Below are 22,255 nucleotides of genomic sequence, written 5' to 3'. Positions count from 1 at the left end.
CAGTCTTGTAAAGTATTTCGTACAAGTAGGTTGCGTCATTCGCAATCTTCCTCGTAAGTGCAGAGTTTCGGTCGGCGGAATTGGCTGGACCGGAATGCCACGGTGTCCGTCCGGACACGACAATGGCACAGCCGGTAGGTAAACTCCCAGCAAGTAAAGTAAATTAATTAAAGGATTCGTGCGTTTTCTCCCATCGCGGCGGTGTTTGGCAGCGGTTTGATGCAGGATGATGCAGCACTTTTCCCCCGAGAGGGTAAGCCATAATAAAATAGCGAATTCCCCCGAGAGGGTAAGCTGACGGCAAATTCCCCCGAGAGGGTAAGCCATAATAAAATAGCGAATTCCCCCGAGAGGGTAAGCTGACGGCAAATTCCCCCGAGAGGGTAAGCCATAATAAAAAAAGTGAATTTCCCCGAGAGGGTAAGCCGGTGGTGAATTCCCCCGAGAGGGTAAGCTGACGGCAAATTCCCCCGAGAGGGTAAGCCGGCGGTGAATTCCCCCGAGAGGGTAAGCCATAATAAAAAAAAGCGAATTCCCCCGAGAGGGTAAGCTGACGGTAAATTTCCCCGAGAGGGAACCAGCGGTGAATTCCCCTGAGAGGGTTAACCATAGTAAAAAAGTGAACTACTCCGAGAGGGTAGGCTGATGATGATAAAAATAATGATGAGATATGATGAGAGATAAGAGCAGAGGTGAGAGATTATAAAGGAGAGATGAGAGATTATAGATGAGAGGTATGGGATAAGGAATAGCAGATAATAATGAAGGATAAGAGATGATAGATGATGATCAAAGATTAGAGAAGAGATAAGAAAAAAATTAGACACGATGGTGATGAAGTGAAGGATGTGAGATTTGAGATGAGAGATTAGAGTTGACAAAAACGAGAGGTAAGAGATGAGAGACGATGATGACGAGAGATGACAGATGAGAGATGAGATCGGCATTATTGTGCTAAAGGTAAAAAAAACAGATGTGAAAATGTCTTGGAAAATGCAATAAGTGACAAAGACGATGGTTGGAAATGAGGATAACTAGCCCTATAGACAGCAGTTGACAGCTGATGGATGCGACCAGAAAATAAGATGAAGAAGAAGAAATGAGGATGATTACGATGGTGATGATTGATAATGATGATAGAAAGAATGAGAGATGAGAGATGAGAAATGAGAGATAATAGATGGCAGATTAGAGATGATGACAAGAAGATATGATGATGATGATGATGATGGTGATGGCGATGAGAGATTAGAAGTGACAGATGAGGGACGAAAGATGAGAAATGGTAAATAAGAGATGAGAGTTGATGATGATAAGAGTTGCCGATGATGATGATGGTGGTGATGAGAGATGTAATATGAGAGAAAATGATGATGATGGGATGAAAGATGACAGATGAAAGATGAGAAATGAGAGATTACAGATGAAAGATGAGTAATAAGAGCTGAGAGATAAAAGACGAGCGATGAGAGATGAGAAATTAAAGTTGAGAGATGTGTGATGAGAGATGAGAGCTGAGAGACTAAAGATGAGGGACTAAAGATGAGAGATGGTAGATGAGAGTTGATGATGATAATGATGATGATGATAAGAGATGCCGATGATGATGATGATGATTATGGTGATGAGAGATGAAATATGAGAGAAGATGATGATGAGAGATGAAAGAATAAAGATGATAATAGAGAGATTACAGATAAAAGATGAGAAATAAGAGATGAGAGATGAAATATGAGGGACGAAATATGAGAGATGAAAGATGATAGATGAGAGATGAGAAATGAAAGATGATAATGATGAGAGATAGGAGACAAGAGATGATGCTGATGAACGATGCTGATGATGAAAGATAAGATATGGTGATGAGCGATGAGTGAAAAGAGATAAGAGACTAAAAAAAGAGGGATGATAGACGATAATAATGAGAAATGAGAGATTGGCATGACTGTGGTGAAGGTTAAAAAAAAAATAAGGTAGTAAAAGTGACAAAGAAGGTGTTTGAAAATGAGGATGATTATGATGGTGATGATTGATAATATCGTCTTTAGATCGAAGGCAATTATAAGTTGCAGTACAATATAGTGAAATGTAAACAATCTTTATAGTGTTGATTGAAAAATTGAGGTGAGAGGGGAGAGTGAAGATGATAAGAGATGAGCGATGAGCGATGAAAGCTGAGCGATGAGAGACAAGAGTTGAGACATGAGAGATTGCAGATTAAAGATGAGAAATGAGTGATGAGATGGTAGATGAGAGATGAGAAATGAAATATGATAATGATGAGAGATGAAAGATGAGAGATAAGAGACAAGAGATGATGCTGATGAACGATGCTGATGATGAAAGATAAAGCTATGGTGATGATCGATAAGAGAAAAGAGATAAGAGACAAGAAAGAAGAGATGATGAACGATAATAATGAGAAATGAGAGATTGACATGACTGTAGTAAAGGTTAAAAAATAAGGTTGTAAAAGTGACAAAGAAGGTGTTTGAAAATGAGGATGATTATGATGGTGATGATTGATAATATCGTCTTTAGATCGAAGGCAATTATAAGTTGCAGTACAATACAGTGAAATGTGAACAATCTTTATAGTGTTGATTGAAAAATTGAGGTGAGAGGGGAGAGTGAAGATGATAAGAGATGAGCGATTAGCGATGAAAGCTGAGCGATGAGAGACAAGAGTTGAGACATGAGAGATTGCAGATGAAAGATGAGAAATGAGTGATGAGAGATGGCAGATAAGAAGTGAGCGATGTGATTGGTATTACTGTGCTAATGATAATGATTGATAATGATGATAGATGAGAAATGAGAGATGAGAGTTATAAGATGGGAGATAAGAGATGATGATGATGGTGGTGATGAGAAATGTGAGATTAAAGGTGACAGATGATAGATAAGTCATGAGAGATGAGAGATAATAATGATGAGAGATGAAATATGACGGACGAAATATGAGAGATGAAAGATGGTAGATGAGAAATGAGAAATGAAAGATGATTTTGATGAGAGATGAAAGATGCGAGATAAGTTAAGAGATGATGCTGATGATGAAAGACGAGAGATGGTGATGAGCAACGAGAGAAAAGATATGAGAGATAAGAAAGAAGAGATGATAGGCAATGAGATATGAGAGATTGACATGACTGTGGTGAAGGTAAAAAAATAAGGTAGTAGTATCGTTGTTTAGAACGAAGGCAATTATAAATAGTAGATACAGTCAAATGTAAACGAACTTAATAATGTTGATTGAAAAATTGAGGTGTGTGGCAAGGTGAGAGGGGAGAGATGAAGATGATGAGAGATGAGCAATGAGAGATGAAAGATGAGGGACGAACGATAAGAGATGGTGGATGAGAGTTGAGAAATTTATTTATTTATTTATTATTAATTATTTATTATGAGAGATGAGAAATGAAAGAAGATAATGATGAAGGACGAAAGACGATGATGAGAAGATGAGAGATGATGACGAGTGATGAGAGACGAGAGAAGAAAGAAGGGATGATGGACGATAATAATGAGCCATGAGCGATTGGCATTTCTGTAGTAATCATTAAAAAAACGGTTATACAATTGACAAAGGTGGTTGTAAATAAGAATTATTATGATGGTGATGATTGATAGTATCGTTTTCAGAACAAAGGGAATTGTAAGTTGTACTACAACAAAGGGAAATGTAAACGAAGTGATATTGTTAATTGAAAAAATTAAACTTTTAAATTAATGACAGAGTAGAACAGGGGGAGAATGTAGGGATTGAGAGGGGTACCGAGCAAAGGATAAACAGGGCATATAGCATTAGCAGCAAAGATGCGCTACCAGGTAAACAAAGCAAACGAAACAAACGATCAAGATGAAATGAAACTTCAGTCTTGTAAAGTATTTCGTACAAGTAGGTTGCGTCATTCGCAATCTTCCTCGTAAGTGCAGAGTTTCGGTCGGCGGAATTGGCTGGACCGGAATGCCACGGTGTCCGTCCGGACACGACAGTAACATATAATCAAAGATCGAGCCTAATTGGTGGTCTTCTAACCCTGTTTGACTTTCGTGTTTCTTGACTGCCAGTTTCTGTGGTAATAGTAGGCTCTTCCAATACCGGGTCATGATTTGCCCTGGTGACAGGGCTGTTAGCAATTTCACGAGTTTGAACCTGATCATTCTCTTCATCCGGAGGACTAGGTAGAGGACATGTTGATGAGACAGTTGTTGTTTGATCTGACCTCAACGGAGGAGAATCACGCGCGTGATTACGAATGGTGTTTTCAACTCTAGGCAACTCGTTCAACTGCGAAGTTTTGATCAAAGGACCTGCTCGGAGTTGGTCAACATGGCGTTTCCACAAACGCCCATCGTCAAGTTCGACCAGATAGTGTAACTTCCCAATTCGTTCAACAACCAAGCCGAATCTCCATTTCTCGGAAGCTGAAAGGAAATCTCTTGCCGCAACCCTATCATTCACCTCGAAAGAACGCACATCTATCTCTTCCCCACGAGAAGTACTGTCTTCCCTTTTCCTTGGAACCATCAGATCAATGCGCGACCTGATTTGCCTGCCAAACACCAGCATCGATGGGCTACGTCCCGTTGACGGATGTACTGTTCGTCTGTACGCCATTAGGATGTTCTGCAACTCAGCTTGAATTTCCGAGCGGGAGCAACGAAGAGCCTTGATCTTATCTTTGAAGGTTTGGACATATCTCTCGGCTTGTCCATTGGTAGATGGATGGTAGGGGGCGCCCATTTTGTGCACTATTCCATTCCGTTTAAGAAACGTTTGGAACTGTTCGGATGTAAACTGAGTTCCCCTATCCGTAACAAGGACCGATGGAATGCCAAATGTGGCAAAAAACTCTCGCATCTGTGTAATGGTAGTTCCTGTGGTTATATCGGGAAGGACCCTCACTTCCGGCCACTTTCTGAAAGCGTCCACGATGATCAGGAAATAGCAACCCATAAATGGTCCAGCAAAATCCGCGTGAATCCGCTGGAAAGGTCCTGAAGGCTTCTCCCAGCAGTGCACAGGAACCTTAGCGGGATCAGGCCTTATTCTTGCACAGTTTGGACAGTCACGGGCTAGATTAGTGATGTCACGATCGATTGTTTCCCACCAGCAATAAGACCTTGCAAGCGACTTCATGCGAGATACTCCAAAATGGCCGAAGTGTAGTTCCTCCAAAACGCGAGTTCGAAGTGATTCTGGAACATATACACGGATTCCCTTCATCAGGCAGCCACTTTGAAGAGTAAATTCCGTTTGGTCAATACCGAACCGGTCGCGTCCGTCTACGCATCTGCCCGTTTTCAACCCATGAATCAGATTTGTTACGCTCCTGTCATTGCTGGTATGTTCCCTTAACTCTTCAATAGACACTGGTAAAGTTTCGATCTGCTCGAGTTCCAACACGTCAACTTCTTCCACACATTTCCTATTGTTGATATCCGGAACCGGTAGACGTGACATGCCATCCGCATTAGCATGTTGCTTAGAAGCACGATACCGAATTTCAAAATCGAATGACTCCAGGAAAACCGCGTAGTGTTGCATTCGCAAAGCCGATAGCGTAGGAAGACCCTTGTCTGGTGAGAAAATTTGAGTAACTGGCTTGTTATCTGTTACAAGCACGAATTTCCTCCCATACAAGTATTGATGAAACTTTTTTACACCATATACTATGGCGTACGCCTCTTTGTCCACCTGCGTATAGTTTTGCTGAGTGGAGTTCAAGGTTTGAGAAGCATACTGGATTGGATGTTCACTGCCATCTGGATAAATGTGGCTTAGGACAGCCCCAACACCGTAAGGTGATGCATCAGTTGCCAGCACAAGAGGGAGCCTTGTGTCATAGTGCACAAGAACGCGATCCGATTGCATTTCCCTTTTAACCCACTCGAAAGCCTTTTCGCAGTCTTCGTCCCAAACGAAAGGTGTCTTATCCTTCAGTAGATTGTTGATTGGGTAAATTCGAGTACTTAAATTCGGTAAAAATCTGCCATAATAGTTGACGAGCCCAAGAAATGCTCGAACTTGTTCGCGGTTCTCCGGGTGTGGCATTTCTTGAATAGCTGCTACTTTCTGCTCCATTTTATGGATGCCCTCCCGATCAATCACGTACCCACAGTATTCAATGCTATCTGCAAAGAACTCGCATTTAGCAACATTGATTCGCATGTTGTGTTCTTGGAATCTTCGAAGAACCTCTTTTAGACGTTCTAAGTGCGTGGCATCATCAGGTCCGGTAACCTTGACATCGTCCAGGAATACTGAGATTCCAGGAATTCCATCAAGTATTTGAGATATTTCTCGTTGGAATACTGCGGGTCCGGACGCTACACCATACATTAGCCTGGTTGGTTGAAACAGACCAAGGTGTGTGCTTATGGTAAGCACTTCTTGATCTTCCTGTCGGACGCCCATTTGTAGATATGCCTGCGCTAAGTCCAATTTCGAAAATTTCTCGCCTCCAGCCATATTGGAAAAAAGCTCGTCAATTGTCGGAAGAGGATGCTCGTCTACCAACAAACTTTTATTCACGGTCAACTTATAATCCCCACATAAACGTACCCTGTTTCCTGACTTCATAACGGGCACGACTGGTGTCGCCCAGTTGCTGTGGTTTACTTTCACCAGCACTCCAGAGTCAACCATTCTGTTGATTTCACACTCCACTGCATCACGAATAGCGAACGGTATCGAACGAGCCTTGAGGAAAACTGGAGTACAGCCCTGCTTGAGAGAAAGAGAAGCTTCCACCCCAGTAATTTTTCCGAGCGAATCATCGAAAACCGAAGAAAATTCATCAATCAGCCCCTTCAACACACTTGTCTTTGGAGAACGCAATTCAACCTTATCGACCGTAGTATCATATTTACTCATAACCTCATTCCAATCCAACCGCAATGACCGCATCCATTCCCTGCCGAGCAGTGGATGGCGGCTCGTCTCTACCACGAACAGACGCAGATTATTGTTTTCTCCATGGTATGCAACATTAGCAGAAACTGTACCATAAACCTCGATTTTGCTACCGCACTAACTTCGCAGTTCAATATTCGACTCGTGCAGAGGAAGATCTTTGAAGCACCTGACCTTATCACCAAGACTAATCATTGACACCGGTGAACCACTGTCTACTTCGAACTGAATCGGTACGTCATTCACACTCAAATCGAGAAATATCTTGGACAACGGGCTACCGTTCCCTTCAAGCTTACATACATCAATCGTACAGATTTCGTTAACTACCTCGTTGTCTGAATCCTCTGACGCTTCTTCTTCTTCTTGCTCAACCATATTTGCATTAAATTTAGAATGCTTGCTTGCAAGCGTGCTGCGTCTCATCATCGCAGTAGCAGATGTGAAGCTGATGCACACTCGCTTAAGATGACCTTTCTTTTTACAGTGACTGCAAATAGTGTCCTTATGTGCACAAACATTCGCTAAGTGTGCATCACTTCCACATCTGAAACAAGTCCTGTTAGTTGTGTTAGTTACCTGTACAGTAGAACCAGACGGAGCCGCAGCCTGAGCTGGGTGCCGTTTCGTCTTCCTTCCGTCCATCAGATTCACATCCTGCATCCTTCGGTTGCTCATAGAACACTAAGCTGAGAAGCAGGCTTTGTCCCAGTGAGGACGTTACGCCAAGAAGAGGAGAGGAGAGGATCCTTCGGTTGATCACGTCGGCTCCTTCTCCCGAAGCCTCCATGGACAGCGCGATATCCTTGGCTTTGTCAAAAGTCAATTCCCGCTCTTCGATAAGCCTCGATCGTATTCGTTGATTCCGTAGTCCGAACACTAACTGGTTCCGCAAAGCCTTTTGTAGATACGTATCGAATTTGCAGTGTTTGGCCTCTCGTTGCAAAGCTGTTATGAACTCGGTTATCGTCTCTCCCTCTCGTTGATTCCGCGACCGGAACCTCCAGAGCTCCACCATTTCCAATGGCTCTGGGTCAAAGTAGCCGTCCAGCGCAGCCACAACTTCGTCGTACGATTTTGTTTCCGGCTCGATGGGAGACAGGTGATCACACAGCAGATTGTACGTCTCTGCCCCCATATAGTACAGTAGCATGTTCAGTTTACTCGCAGCAGGTACACCAAATATCAACATAGCACTCTCCAGACGTTTCACCCATCGAGACCACTTCGATTTATGTTTATCGTATGGTTCGAACGTGAACGTCGATGGCACAGCAGCAACAAATCCGGCGGCACTCCCCGCAGCAGCAGCAGCATTCCCCGCGAACGACATGATTCGGTCTCGCAGCAGCAGCAAGCAGCACAAATGTCAACACACGCAAAGGCAATCGGTGTGACACGAACGGTACACTGATGGCAGTAGTACCCTCTTTTTCTTCTCCTAACCTCCTTTCACCTTGTTCGTCCGGAACTGCGGCGGAATTCAGCACGGGATGTTCATCGTAGCGCTAGCGCTCCTCCTTTCGTGGATTTTTTTCCGTCCAAGCGTCGCCAACTGTCGTAATTTCGGAGTGGTAAGAAGGCAGCGTGTTTACTCTTTGACCGACAGTAACAGAATGACGTTTTATTATTTTATTCAAAGTACATGTATGTTCATATAGGTATGTATTATAAATATCCAGAACATAGACCGGCGGCAACTACAACTGAATCACAACACTCATCAAAGTTATCTAAGAACCATTTTTAGAGTTTTAAAAACGCACATTTTCGTGCGCTGAGAATGTTGCTTCATCATTCCGTTCAAAAGATATTGATGATTTTGTAGAAAAAATGGGCACTTTTCAACTCGCTTTTCAAGTATTTTTCACTTGAGTTACAAAAATAATACCCCTCTAATTTTTTTTGATATGTTTTATAACAACATTTCTTCTTTTGAATGCGGGCAAAAGATATTTTTTATGTTTGCCCCAACCCGTCATAACACTTTCTTGAAAAACTATGATGAGAAAAATGCCTGTAACTTTTGAACCAAAAGAGATAACGACCATCTCAGCGCACGCAAATGCTCTAAAAGTGCTTCTTGGGCGACTTTGATGAAAAACCACCCCAAATGTGTTACCGCAACTGAAAATATTAGCAGTGAAACGAACCAATGTATGCTAAAACTGGTGGGAACATACCTATTGTGGTGGGACAAAAATTTTTTGCAGGGGGTCGAATACAATGCAAAAGATGCAATAATCTAGAAAATCATTTGAAGGCGCTGAATGCATCTTTCCTCGTAAATCTGTTTCGTGGATCATTGTGCATTGGCCAAGCTCTTCTAAAGAGTGTTTGTCGTCTGTTGTCTGTGGTGGCCACTTTCCTTGCTGTCTCCCACGCAATGTTTTCACAAACAAAGCTAAAAGCATCGACCTAGTGGATAATGCCCGTGTGAAAAGCCAAATTCGTTCACCTAAGAGTGGGTATATTTTAACCCATTAGGGTACTTTGTCAGTCAAAGCTGGGTAGAAAGAACTTTGCGATGGGTTGGCATTTTCTTCCGGGATCAAACGGAAACTACCTATATATTCGTGTTAATTTATCCATGCTGATTTTGGGTTCCTTTTTTTTTTTGCATTGTAAAACTCATTTTGGGTTAGTTCCTATATCACTTCAGGTTCTTTCTTTGCAGCGTGCATTCATCTTCGCTCATGTTTAATGTTTAGTCACAGGGCGAATGACAGCTGCCATCAGTCGACATAACGCTAGAAACAGTCGACATTCGTCCGCTGTCAAACAAAACAGTGCGAGAATTTCGTCGTACGCCGGATTCGAAGCGGTTTCGAATTTAGACCCCGTTTTCCAGCAGTAAAATCCCTTATAATGCCGTATGCCAACCAGCCTTCGGTGAACATCACGGAGCTGACGGACGAAAATGTTAAATTCGTTGTGGAGGACACCGATTTGAGGTAGGTTTCGTTTGTTTCTTTTCCGATGGTTGAGAGTAAGGTTACCGTCCTCTTTTTCCAGCGTCACCAACAGCCTCCGGCGGGTGTTCATCGCAGAAACGCCGACGCTGGCCATCGATTGGGTTCAGCTGGAATCGAATACCACCGTGCTGGCAGACGAGTTCCTTGCCCACCGAGTCGGTTTGATTCCGCTGATTTCCGACGAAGTCGTCGAGCGAATGCAGTATAGCAGGGACTGCACTTGTTTGGATTTCTGCACCGAATGCAGCGTCGAGTTCACGCTGGACGTTAAGTGCAACGACGAACACACCAGGCACGTCACGACGGCAGATTTGAAATCGAGCGATCCGCGCGTGCTTCCGGTCACATCCCGGCATCGGGATGACGAGGACAACGAGTACGGCGAGGGCACGGATGAAATTTTGATCATCAAGCTTCGGAAGGGTCAGGAACTGAAATTGCGAGCCTACGCCAAGAAGGGATTCGGAAAGGAGCACGCCAAGTGGAACCCGACGTGTGGCGTGTGCTTCGAGTACGATCCGGACAACTCGATGCGTCACACGCTGTTCCCGAAGCCGGACGAGTGGCCCAAATCGGAACACACCGAACTGGAGGACGACAAGTACGAGGCGGATTTCAACTGGGAGGCCAAGCCGAACAAGTTTTTCTTCAACGTGGAATCGTCCGGGGCTCTGAAGCCGGAGAACATTGTCATGATGGGTGTTCAGGTGCTGAAGAACAAACTTTCCAACTTGCAGACGCAGCTTAGTCACGAGCAGCAGACTGATGCTCTGGCTATTTAGAAGCCCTTTAACAGTAAGATAATATCTTGGGACTAAGTAAAGTATTGTAAAATAAAACTCACAATTTGATCATTTAACAAATATGTACCACATTCCTTTCTAGATCGCTCGGGGTGGGGCCATTGTTGCTAAACTAGTAAACAGCTATACGCCGAGCAGGAGCGTGCAACCTCCTGCGGTACCATCCATAAATGACGTAGCATTTTAAAAGGGCGAGGGGAATGTTTAAAAATGGTACGAACCTGTACGAACCATGTACTGGGTATGGGAAAATTGGCTACAAGGGGCAAGGAGGTGCGAAAAATCGGCCAAAAATGCTCCGTTATTTGTGGATGTTCCCTTTCAAAGCACACTTTCATCCAACATTTGAATTTGTCACTTCAACTTCAAAGACGATTCTAATGCCTTGAAGGTCAGTCGCTCTCGAGTGAAAAGCAACTGAACAAAAAATTGGAAGATGAGTTTATTCCTTAATTTCATAACGTTAAAATGTACCGTTTGGACGCCCTCCCACCCCTGAAATAGCCACAATAATTATTAGAGAAAAAGGCAAAAGGTTAAACCGTAATCCAATTCCTTTAATCTGATCCCACAATGTTTACCACAGCAAACTTTCTTAGAAAATACGCCGCTCGACCCCAGCTCTAGTAATCATCGCTATCGTCCTCATCCTGGGACGTTTGCCTCTGGTAAAGCTCGGCATTCTGCTGCAGACTGTACCATTGTTGCTGCTCGGCAGCTGCCTGTTCTTCCCGTGCCTTGGCAAACAGTTCCTGCTGTTGCCGCAGTAGCTCCTCCTCCGGAATGCCCAGATTCTCCAACCGGGTACTTTGCCGTCGTCGCTTCGCTGCCACCTGTTTGCAGTCATTGAGCACGGCTTCCGCTTCCTGTTTGTAGTCCCTGAAACCGAGTCGATCCAGCGCTTCCAGTACGTGCTCGGCGTTGATCGTTTTCTTGTTCCGCATGTTGCAAACTTCGTTCGCCTCGGAACTGATCAGGTGAATGAATTCCGTGCAACAGTTAAGAATCAGTTCTCGGCTCTCGTTGGCCACCCGTATCGAAGGAACCTAAAACGACGACCGATCAGTGAATGTTGGATAGCCAGTGTAGCTGGAGGCAAAGGCACAAAAGAATGGCTTACCAGTTCCTTGATGATTTTGTTGATGCTTGCTCTTGGCAGTGTTAGCTCATCATCTTCTGGGTTATTTGGTGGACAGAGTTCATCGTGGGGATCCGACATAGCACTGTGCACTAGCGGTTACTTGAATTAAGTAAAATTAAGCAATAATTATACGAAACCTTTCTTTTGGAAATTAATATTATGTTTAGTTTTCACGATTTTAACAAAGTAAACAAACAACATGGCTGGCTTTTTGAAAGTCGATAAAGTTTTGACGGACGTGAGAAAAGTACCCTGTGGCTGAAACGGTCCATCCTACGAGAACTAACGTTACATATCAAAATGGTTTATCTTCATAATGTAAAATTCTATTTTGATCAGGGATGGCAAAATAGTTATTAATGTAAGGGGTGATACACAAATTATGTCACGCAAAAATCGACCTTTTTCAACCCCCCCTCCCCACTATGTCACACTTTTTGTATGGGACTACAATATGTTTTGTAAGGGTCGTCATGCTCTGCAAACCCCCCCCCCTCCCCCCTAAAAGCGTGACGTAATTTGTGTACGGCCCCTAATAAGTTGCAAAAAGTTGATTTTTGAAGTTGAACTTTTTGCAGCTCGTTACATAAATAACAATTTTTCCATTCAAGTTGCATTATGAACTATAATGCATTCCCGCCACCAGATGCGGACGGATCGTTAGCTTCCGTTGGATTTACTTATGGCATGAATTCGTGCAGAAGTCCATAAGCGACATCTGCTAACATGCGTGCATGACTGCTCTCTACACTGAACTACAAATCAACCCAAATTTAAGTTGTTTTGACGCAATCCCGGTCTTCCGTGGAATAACTCAAATTTGCGTTAAACAGCGAAAGCGGTGAGTGAGTAGTTCTCGTTTGAGAGCGGCAAAAAAATTAACCCAGTGGTAAGTTATTTTCACCCAACGGAGGCCTCAAATGACGCAAATTTGGGTTAATTCAAGAAAACCCAAATTTGGCTTCTTCCACGGAAGAGCAGCGGATGCGTCGGTGCTTCTCTCTTTGTTTTCGACAACATTGCGGTGGGGCGAGGGAGAAAACAACCCAACTTTGAGTTAAAACTTTAAGCAGTTTAGCCAAATTTGAGTTTTTAAAACTTATTCTTTGGGTTATAATATTTTTCCGTGTACATGCTGTCTACACGGAAAAAACAAACTACCTAAAAAATACGTTAAAAGAACGCAAAAATAAGTAAACCGCTTGAACTTTTTACCCAGCAGTGGGTTGTTTCCTAGCTCTCCCCTTCACAATGTTGTCAAAAACAAAGCGAGAAGCAGCTACCTAGCCGATAATGTCCATGCGAGAAGCCAAATTTGGGTTTTTTGCCGTTTACCCAAAAGTGGGTTTATTTCAACCCACTAGGGTACTTTCGAAAGTCAACGATAGATAGAAAGAACTTTGCGATGGGTAGCAATTTTCTGCCGGGATCAAAAGGAAACTACCCACTCAGAGCTTTAACGCGGTTTAGCCAAATTTGGGTTCTCGCACGGAAGAGCCGATATGAGTGAAAAGAACCTATATTTGGGTTGATTTCTGGTTCCGTGTAGCGCCAAAAATGGCATACTACATTGAAATAAGTATAAAAATTAAATTTTCGAACAGCAATGGACATTGGCCCTTTTGAAAATTTGTATGGACTTGGGTCCCAATAATTTGGCCCTTTGACAATAAGCAAATCACTTAGGCCCTAGTACATTGGCCATTTGACTAACTACGAATCAACTTAGGCCTTTTTGAATTCAGCAAATTTTGAGCAAAAAGAATTTAGTTCGTAACAAGTGAAAAGGGCCTAAGTGCTTTTTGTAAACAAACATGTTTCGGTCGCTGTACGGTTCATCTCGATCCACCCATGAACATCAACACCCTTAACAGATAGCCCATAGATTGCTGTTCTGATAAGGGTGTTGCATTGCGTAGGCGGATCAAGGTGGGCCCTTGCGTTTCTTATATTTTTTTACGTGAAGAAAGCTTCAGATTCAAATCAAAACAATAGAAAATACGTGTAAAATACCAGAGGGCCTAAGTAAATTTGAGATCTAGTCCAACTTGGACACTTTTACGTCGACTTAGGCACAAACGGAACATAAATTTACTTAGGCCCTTTAAAAAATCATCTAAAAAAGTCATGTTAAAATGAATTTTCGGCGTGGGTGAGGAAGTGTATCGATGGATTACGTGACACTTGATAGGAATAAAGGAAAATCTCGTTTGTTTACATTTTGGACTTAGGCCTTTATCACGTTAGAGTCAAGTCAGGCACTAAAATCCGAGGCACTAAAAAAAATATTTGACCGACCAGCACGCCATCTACATAAGAATACGTGAACGACAACCTTTGATGATGGCATGAAATATTTCATGAACAGCCTTCATAAATTACGTAAAAACTGATGACAACCAAGCACTAAAATTGCATGCAATATATTTTTGTGCCTCAGGCTAGCGAATAAAAAAATGAATATTTAAGATTAAGGCAGGCCGAAAAAGGTGTATGGCGTGACGAATAAAATATTTTTTTAACGAAATAACAGTTTCACCAAACCATCCCTAGTCGAAAGAAGATACACTGAGCTATTATCCGACGGGTAGCATGGATACTGAATCGTAAAATATATGCACTTTCAGGACTTTTTGCATTTTGGGAGTTTCAAGGAATTTCACTATAGAAAATATTTGACGAATAAAATAAATTTTTAACGAAATAACAGTTTCACCAAACCATCCCTAGTCGAAAGAAGACACACTGAGCTATCATCCGACGGGTAGCATGGATACTGAATCGTAAAATATATGCACTTTCAGGACTTTTTGCATTTTGGGAGTTTCAAGGAATTTCACTATAGAAAATATTTGACAAATAAAATAAATTTTTAACGAAATAACAGTTTCACCAAACCATCCCTAGTCGAAAGAAGACACACTGAGCTATCATCCGACGGGTAGCATGGATACTGAATCGTAAAATATATGCACTTTCAGGACTTTTTGTATTTTAGTGGTACAAAGGAATTTCACCATAGAAAATATTTGACGAATAAAATAAATTTTTAACGAAATAACAGTTTCACCAAACCATCCCTAGTCGAAAGAAGACACACTGAGCTATCATCCGACGAGTAGCATGGATACTGAATTGTAAAAAATATGCACTTTCAGGACTTTTTGCATTTTGGGAGTTTCAAGGAATTTCACTATAGACCACCAAACCATCCCTAGTCGAAAGAAGACACACTGAGCTATCATCCGACGAGTAGCATGGATACTGAATCGTAAAAAATATGCACTTTCAGGACTTTTTGCATTTTGGGAGTTTTAAGGAATTTCACCATAGAAAATATTTGACGAATAAAATAATTTTTTAACGAAATAACAGTTTCACCAAACCATCCCTAGTCGAAAGAAGACACACTGAGCTATCATCCGACGGGTAGCATGGATACTGAATCGTAAAAAATATGCACTTTGAGGAGTTTTTGTATTTTAGTGGTTCAAAGGAGTTTCACCACAGAGAACAGACGTCTATCTTTGCTTTCTGCCTTGTGTAAAACTTTGTAACGGTCATATCAGAGTATGTGGTTATGCTCCCGTTGCGTGGCGCTAGCGTCCCATCACTAACACTGTCGTGTTGTCATTTTTGTTTCCAGTGCTCACCGTTTTTGGCCGTTTGGCGCTCGTGTCACTTTGTGGGCTGGTGTATTTTAACGATGAACACTGCCATCGTGTTGTCAAATCGACTTTATAAGTGGGGCAGTCTCCGTTGGTGGCGTTGAGGCACAGACAAACAGACATACCACTCAAATTCGAATCTTCGCACGAATTAACGGTCAATTTGAAAATACCAGTAGTTCGGACTGTGCTCGCATATGTAGTGATGGCGCCACTGCTGCGCATTCAAAATTTCGAACTGTCATCCGGTTTGTTATCATTTCTCACGCGTATGTACATATATCGTTCAAAGTGGTAGCGGTTTGAATTAAACATGGGCAGGAAATGTGAATTTGGTTTGTGCGGCAATAAAGCTGGAGAAACACCTGGAAAAACATTTCATTGTTTCCCGAAAAATTATGAACGGTAAGTTGTTCCTGAATACTTTAAAAACAAGTACAGCCATTGTATGTTCTACCAACAGCTGCGCGCTGTGGGTTCAGCTTTGTTGCTCTGACGATCTGGCAAGAGAATTCGCTTCGGGAGGCGTTACTGCTGTCCGCCGGCGACGGATTTGTTCTTCCCACTTCTTACCAGAAGCGTACGTCAACTCTTCCGAACCAGAAAAAGGGTGAGATGTAGCAAAGGAAATATATTTTTACCTTCATTAATAAATCTCTTTGCATAATATCGATAGGCTTCTTCCAAATGCTGTTCCGACTGTTGGTGATGGATTTTTTGAAATAATGGTTCTAGAAGACAGCATTGCTTCCGGCTCGGTTTCTGGAAAAGACGACTCCACTTGTAACACCACCGTCCAGGATGCACACGACGCTCCTGAGATCGTTAAGTTTGAAGGCGAGCTTAATTCAAATTCATCAGTCCCAGAATCCTCACCAGTCCAAGAATCTTCACCAGTCCCAGAATCTTCACCAGTTCCAGAATCTTCACCAGTCCCAGAATCTTCACCAGTCCCAGAATCTTCACCAGTCCCAGAATCATCCAGTTTCGAATTTGTGCAGTTCGAATCATTTGGTCTGAATGACGACATTTTCAACGAGTGCAATTACAAACGGATGTACGAATTGGAAAAAGCAGATACAATGCGTTATAAACTGCAAAATAATATCCTAAAGAAAAAATTGAAGGCATCTGAACGAAAGTCGAAGTGGAGATACCACTCGAACCTGGCCAAGAAAAAGACGATTGCGGCTTTGAAGAACACCCTCAAACAGGAACGAAAAGCGAACATTGACTTACGACGGATCAGTAACCTCGTTAAGTCCAACAAGGTTCTCTATAATTCTTTGAAAAACGCCGGAAAGAAGCCGAGAGGTCGCAGATACGACCGGGAAACAAAAAAGTTTGCAGTGGGTACATATCTGGCTGGTCCAGCGGCTTATCGATCGATCCAGCAGTCCAACATATTGGCTCTGCCTCATAAAAATACATTAGGGAGATGGAATGCAGATGTCGAGATAAAACCTGGAATCAACTATAGCATATTAGATAGGCTAGCGGAGAAGACACGACATTTTACGAAACGTGAGAAAGCAGTCATGATTGCGATCGACGGAATGTCCATTAAAGCCGAACTTACCTATAATGCTCGCACCGATTCGTTCATGGGCTTTCCAAGTGATGGTGTACCCAAAAAGTTTGAAAAAAATAATCCCAAAATTTTGGCCACCGAGGCGGTTGCTGTTATGGTATGTGGTGTGCATCATTTGGAGCCCCAACGATGGACCGGAAACAGGAAAGCTAAAAAACTTCAAAATGAACATCGTCGATTTAAGCAGGTAAACATACATATATCTATATCTCAATTCTAAAATATACTTGCGGTTTTATATCTATCTCCACTACACTTGAAATTAGAATTGTAAGAATTTTTGCAATATTGTCGAGCTAAATTGTCATTCTTGCGTATACCTATTTCAGCCCATCGGATATGTACTGGCTCACCACACGCTTGGAAGTCACTCACAGTACGAGATAATAACGAAAGCAGTCATTTCCTTGAAGCAGAGAGGTTTAGAACCAGTGGCTTTGGTAATGGACCAATGTTCAACAAACATGAAGATGGCAAAAGATGCTGGCGCTACGGAGCAAACTCCTCTATTGCATATTGATGATACCACTGTAGTTCTGTTGTACGACAATCCGCACCTCGTCAAAAATGCCCGAAATAATATTTATAACCATAACGCAGTAATTGACGGGAAGATCGCCAAATTCGATGATATACGAAAACTGTACCACATCGACCAGTCTTCAGAACCGAGACTGGTTCCAAAGCTAATTGATCGATATGTATACCAAAAACCATTCACGTCGATGAACGTTGCTCAGGCAATACGTACGTTGAGTTCATCAGTGTCAAATGGCCTGCACTTCTACGTGCAATCCGGAGAATTACCAAGTGATGTCCTCGGAACTGCAAATTACGCCGACTTCTTTGATACACTATTCGATGTGTTCAACTCCAGAAGCATTTATGAAACAATTTCTAAGGTATTTTGTGAACTTAATAATCAATAACATTTTTTAATTATTAACAATTTAATTTTCTTACAGCCTTACCGAACAGCAATCAGAACTGAATCATTTCATTGGGACTTTCTGAATGATGCAGAAGATACTTTGAGAAATTTGTATTTCATACCACAGCAATGTGTGGAGTTATGCAAGGTATATGTGGTATTCACTTATTTATTTTTGGGAAATTTAAAATGAGTCCACGTACTTTATGGACAGCGCTTAATACTCTGAATCTTTTTAAATCAATATAAACACTGGTACCATAGAGTCTGAGCTGGTACTACACTAGTAATACACTGAACTAGGGCATTTTACGGTACACATATCCAAAAACGAAACTTTATTCCACGCATGAATTATTAACTAAAGCACAATTGTTCATATTTTAAATTGTAGGCTCAACAAGAAGCTAAAACGCTTTCAATTCGACAGCGCAAACCTGCTTTTGTGAGTGGTTTCATAAACAATATACATGCTCTCCGCTGGCTTTGGAATATTCTCGAAAATGATTTCGAGTTTGAGCAGTTGTGCACAAACCATCTGACGCAGGACCCCCAAGAGAACAATTTCTCAGAAATCAGGAGGAGGTGTGGAAGCAACGACACTCCAACAGCTTACCAATTCGGTGCAGCGTATAAATATGCTGCTATAGCAGAGAATGCTAAATTGGCGGAAGGCACTAATTGTGAGGACGACAGCGCTTTATCTCTACTCGATGATAAGGATTTATCCAACAATGCAACATACACTGAATCTACTCGGTACACTTATAAGTGTCTACCACTTGCATTGCTAAGACGGGATGAATGTAACTCTGCGGAATTAAATGCACTGATGTACATCGTAGGTGCGTCAGCATCGAAGCTTCGTCACGAAAGGTGCAGAAAACGACTCTTGTTAAACCGTGATAATGTAACGCGATCTCAGAATACTGCCTATTCGTTCTGCCTACTAAAAAACGCACATTGCTACCCAGGAACAACGCTGTTCGAAATAGGCTTCCTTGCTTTCTCTGCGTATAAACAACGGTTTTTAAAATATTTGCACCAAAACCGAAAATTCGTCAAAGCAAGGCTGCGTGACCACGTTAGCCATACCGATTTCGAAGGATATGTTTGCTCCGCGTGCTTCGATACGATCATTGACAAAATTTTCAATACTCTCATTTCGGGATACTTGAAGAAACTAAGAGTTCAAAGGAAAGTTTCTACGAAGAAAATTGGTTTCGGTAAACGTAACTCAAAAGCGCGAAAAATGAATTTGCCGGCAGCTTGAAGTATCGAAGGAAGGATGTGTACGGTGCCAGATTAAATTGGATTCGAATTAAGAAAATTAAATATACTAAGTTGTTGCGATTGTTTGTTTGAACTTCTACTATGTGTTTGTTTTCCTGTAGCGCCTTCTTCTGTACTGTTTAGTGAAATGCCCTCTTGCTCTGTACATTTTACTTCAGTCATCATTGCGTTTAATTTTCACAAAACACATCAAGCATTAGGTCCAAAACAACGGAACATTGCTGGCCAGTTGGCGATGCGTCCGCTCATGCACCTGCTGGCAAGGGTACCGCACAACATCGTCTGCAGCATGCATTGAAAACATTCCCTCGGCGACAACGTTCCTTGATTCCTCGGCCATCAATTATGGGTTTCTTTGGTGCGATCTACCGTTAACGTTTCACATTCGGGTCCTATAAAATTATGTGATAAACTGGTGTTTTATTACTAAAAGCACTAACTTACCAGTGAACGCAATCACGGAAGATGTCCATCATCCGTAGTCAACTTCGGTCTACATCGAAACAACTTCTTGTGCGATTTATATTTTGCCCGTAGAACCAGAGCGATTTTGTGGATATCAACAAGATGCTACCGACGACAATAATAGCAATCAATCAATCTGCTAATTGCAATCCTCTGCTGGAACACGGTCTGGATCCGTCTTGAACCACGAAAATCTGCGAGAGCTTACGAAAAATACGGTCAGATTTGACCTCAGAAAATGATTAGTTTTCACTAGACGTCAAACGAAACAGCTGATGTAAACATACGGGGGAAAGCCCATCAGTGAAAAAGTGTTGTTGTAACTAGGGATATAACACTTGCAAGTGAGTGCTTCGGACTGTGCATTATAGGTGGTGTTAGTGTGCTGTAAAATTAGCCGAACGATAAATTTCGTAGGAATTTCTTCAAAGTGGTATGTCTGTTTGTCTGTGGAATAAAATCAATTTTTAACGAAATAACAGTTTCACCAAACCATCCCTAGTCGAAAGAAGACACACTGAGCTATCATCCGACGGGTAGCATGGATACTGAATCGTAAAAAATATGCACTTTCAGGACTTTTTGCATTTTGGGAGTTTCAAGGAATTTCACTATAGAAAATATTTGACGAATAAAATAAATTTTTAACGAAATAACAGTTTCACCAAACCATCCCTAGTCGAAAGAAGACACACTGAGCTATCATCCGACGGGTAGCATGGATACTGAATCGTAAAATATATGCACTTTCAGGACTTTTTGCATTTTGGGAGTTTCAAGGAATTTCACTATAGAAAATATTTGACAAATAAAATAATTTTTTAACGAAATAACAATTTCACCAAACCATCCCTAGTGGTAAGAAGACACACTGAGCTATCATCCGACGAGTAGCATGGATACTGAATCGTAAAAAATATGTATTTTCTATAGTGAAATTCCTTGAAACTCCCAAAATTCAAAAAGTCCTGAAAGTGCATATTTTTTACGATTCAGTATCCATGCTACCCGTCGGATGATAGCTCAGAGTGTCTTCTATCAACTAGGGACGGTTTGGTGAAACTGTTATTTCGTTAAAAATTTATTTTATTCGTCAAATATTTTCTATGGTGAAATTCCTTGAAACTCCCAAAATACAAAAATTCCTCAAAGTGCATATTTTTTACGATTCAGTATCCATGCTACCCGTCGGATGATAGCTCAGTGTGTCTTCTTTTGACTAAGGATGGTTTGGTGAAACTGTTATTTCGTTAAAAATTTATTTTATTCGTCAAATATTTTCTATAGTGAAATTCCTTGAAACTCCCAAAATTCAAAAAGTCCTGAAAGTGCATATTTTTTACGATTCAGTATCCATGCTACCCGTCGGATGATAGCTCAGTGTGTCTTCTTTCGACTAGGGATGGTTTGGTGAAACTGTTATTTCGTTAAAAATTTATTTTATTCGTCAAATATTTTCTATAGTGAAATTCCTTGAAACTCCCAAAATTCAAAAAGTCCTGAAAGTGCATATTTTTTACGATTCAGTATCCATGCTTCCTGTCGGATGATAGCTCAGTGTGTCTTCTTTCGACTAGGGATGGTTTGGTGAAACTGTTATTTCGTTAAAAATTTATTTTATTCGTCAAATATTTTCTATAGTGAAATTCCTTGAAACTCCCAAAATGCAAAAAGTCCTGAAAGTGTATATTTTTTACGATTCAGTATCCATGCTACCCGTCGGATGATAGCTCAGTGTGTCTCCTTTTGACTAAGGATGGTTTGGTGAAACTGTTATTTCGATAAAAAATTATTTTATTCGTCAAATATTTTCTATAGTGAAATTCCTTGAAACTCCCAAAATGCAAAAAGTCCTGAAAGTGCATATTTTTTACGATTCAGTATCCATGCTACTCGTCGGATGATAGCTCAGTGTGTCTTCTTTCGACTAGGGATGGTTTGGTGAAACTGTTATTTCGTTAAAAATTTATTTTATTCGTCAAATATTTTCTATAGTGAAATTCCTTGAAACTCCCAAAATTCAAAAAGTCCTCAAAGTGCATATTTTTTACGATTCAGTATCCATGCTACCCGTCGGATGATAGCTCAGTGTGTCTTCTTTCGACTAGGGATGGTTTGGTGAAACTGTTATTTCGTTAAAAATTTATTTTATTCGTCAAATATTTTCTATAGTGAAACTCCTTTGAACCACTAAAATACAAAAACTCCTCAAAGTGCATATTTTTTACGATTCAGTATCCATGCTACCCGTCGGATGATAGATCTGTGTGTCTTCTTTCGACTAGGGATGGTTTGGTGAAACTGTTATTTCGTTAAAAATTTATTTTATTCGTCAAATATTTTCTATAGTGAAACTCCTTTGAACCACTAAAATACAAAAACTCCTCAAAGTGCATATATTTTACGATTCAGTATCCATGCTACCTGTCGGATGATAGCTCAGTGTGTCTTCTTTCGACTAAGGAT

The 22,255-nt window shown here is 41.4% G+C and overlaps 2 protein-coding genes across 2 annotated transcripts; one reads left to right on the top strand and one right to left on the bottom strand.

The window, feature by feature from the left end:
* Positions 1 to 9,697: 9,697 nt before the first annotated feature.
* Positions 9,698 to 10,736, top strand: LOC134291731 (DNA-directed RNA polymerase II subunit RPB3-like). Its single transcript, XM_062859853.1, has 2 exons — positions 9,698 to 9,876; positions 9,938 to 10,736. The coding sequence occupies exons 1-2, from the start codon at positions 9,791 to 9,793 to the stop codon at positions 10,677 to 10,679; spliced, it is 828 nt and encodes a 275-aa protein (XP_062715837.1). The 5' UTR covers positions 9,698 to 9,790; the 3' UTR covers positions 10,680 to 10,736.
* Positions 10,737 to 11,236: 500 nt separating this feature from the next.
* LOC109428999 (protein Dr1) lies at positions 11,237 to 12,037 on the bottom strand. The gene is made up of 2 exons (XM_019704840.3): positions 11,821 to 12,037; positions 11,237 to 11,746 (listed from the first exon to the last, which is right to left on the bottom strand). The coding sequence occupies exons 1-2, from the start codon at positions 11,917 to 11,919 to the stop codon at positions 11,324 to 11,326; spliced, it is 522 nt and encodes a 173-aa protein (XP_019560385.1). The 5' UTR covers positions 11,920 to 12,037; the 3' UTR covers positions 11,237 to 11,323.
* Positions 12,038 to 22,255: the final 10,218 nt, after the last annotated feature.

The sequence above is a fragment of the Aedes albopictus genome, chromosome 3 (genome assembly GCF_035046485.1).
Source record: "Aedes albopictus strain Foshan chromosome 3, AalbF5, whole genome shotgun sequence".
Lineage (NCBI taxonomy): Eukaryota > Metazoa > Arthropoda > Insecta > Diptera > Culicidae > Aedes > Aedes albopictus.
This window is presented reverse-complemented; position numbering and strand designations above follow the sequence as displayed.

Excerpts from the sequence above, each read along its gene's own strand:
- LOC134291731 (XM_062859853.1), top strand. The coding sequence starts at position 9,791 with ATGCCGTATGCCAACCAGCCTTCGGTGAACATCACGGAGCTGACGGAC. Across the intron at positions 9,877-9,937 it reads GTGGAGGACACCGATTTGAG|CGTCACCAACAGCCTCCGGC; the intron begins GTAGGTTTCGTT and ends CTCTTTTTCCAG.
- LOC109428999 (XM_019704840.3), bottom strand. The coding sequence starts at position 11,919 with ATGTCGGATCCCCACGATGAACTCTGTCCACCAAATAACCCAGAAGAT. Across the intron at positions 11,747-11,820 it reads ACAAAATCATCAAGGAACTG|GTTCCTTCGATACGGGTGGC; the intron begins GTAAGCCATTCT and ends TCGTCGTTTTAG.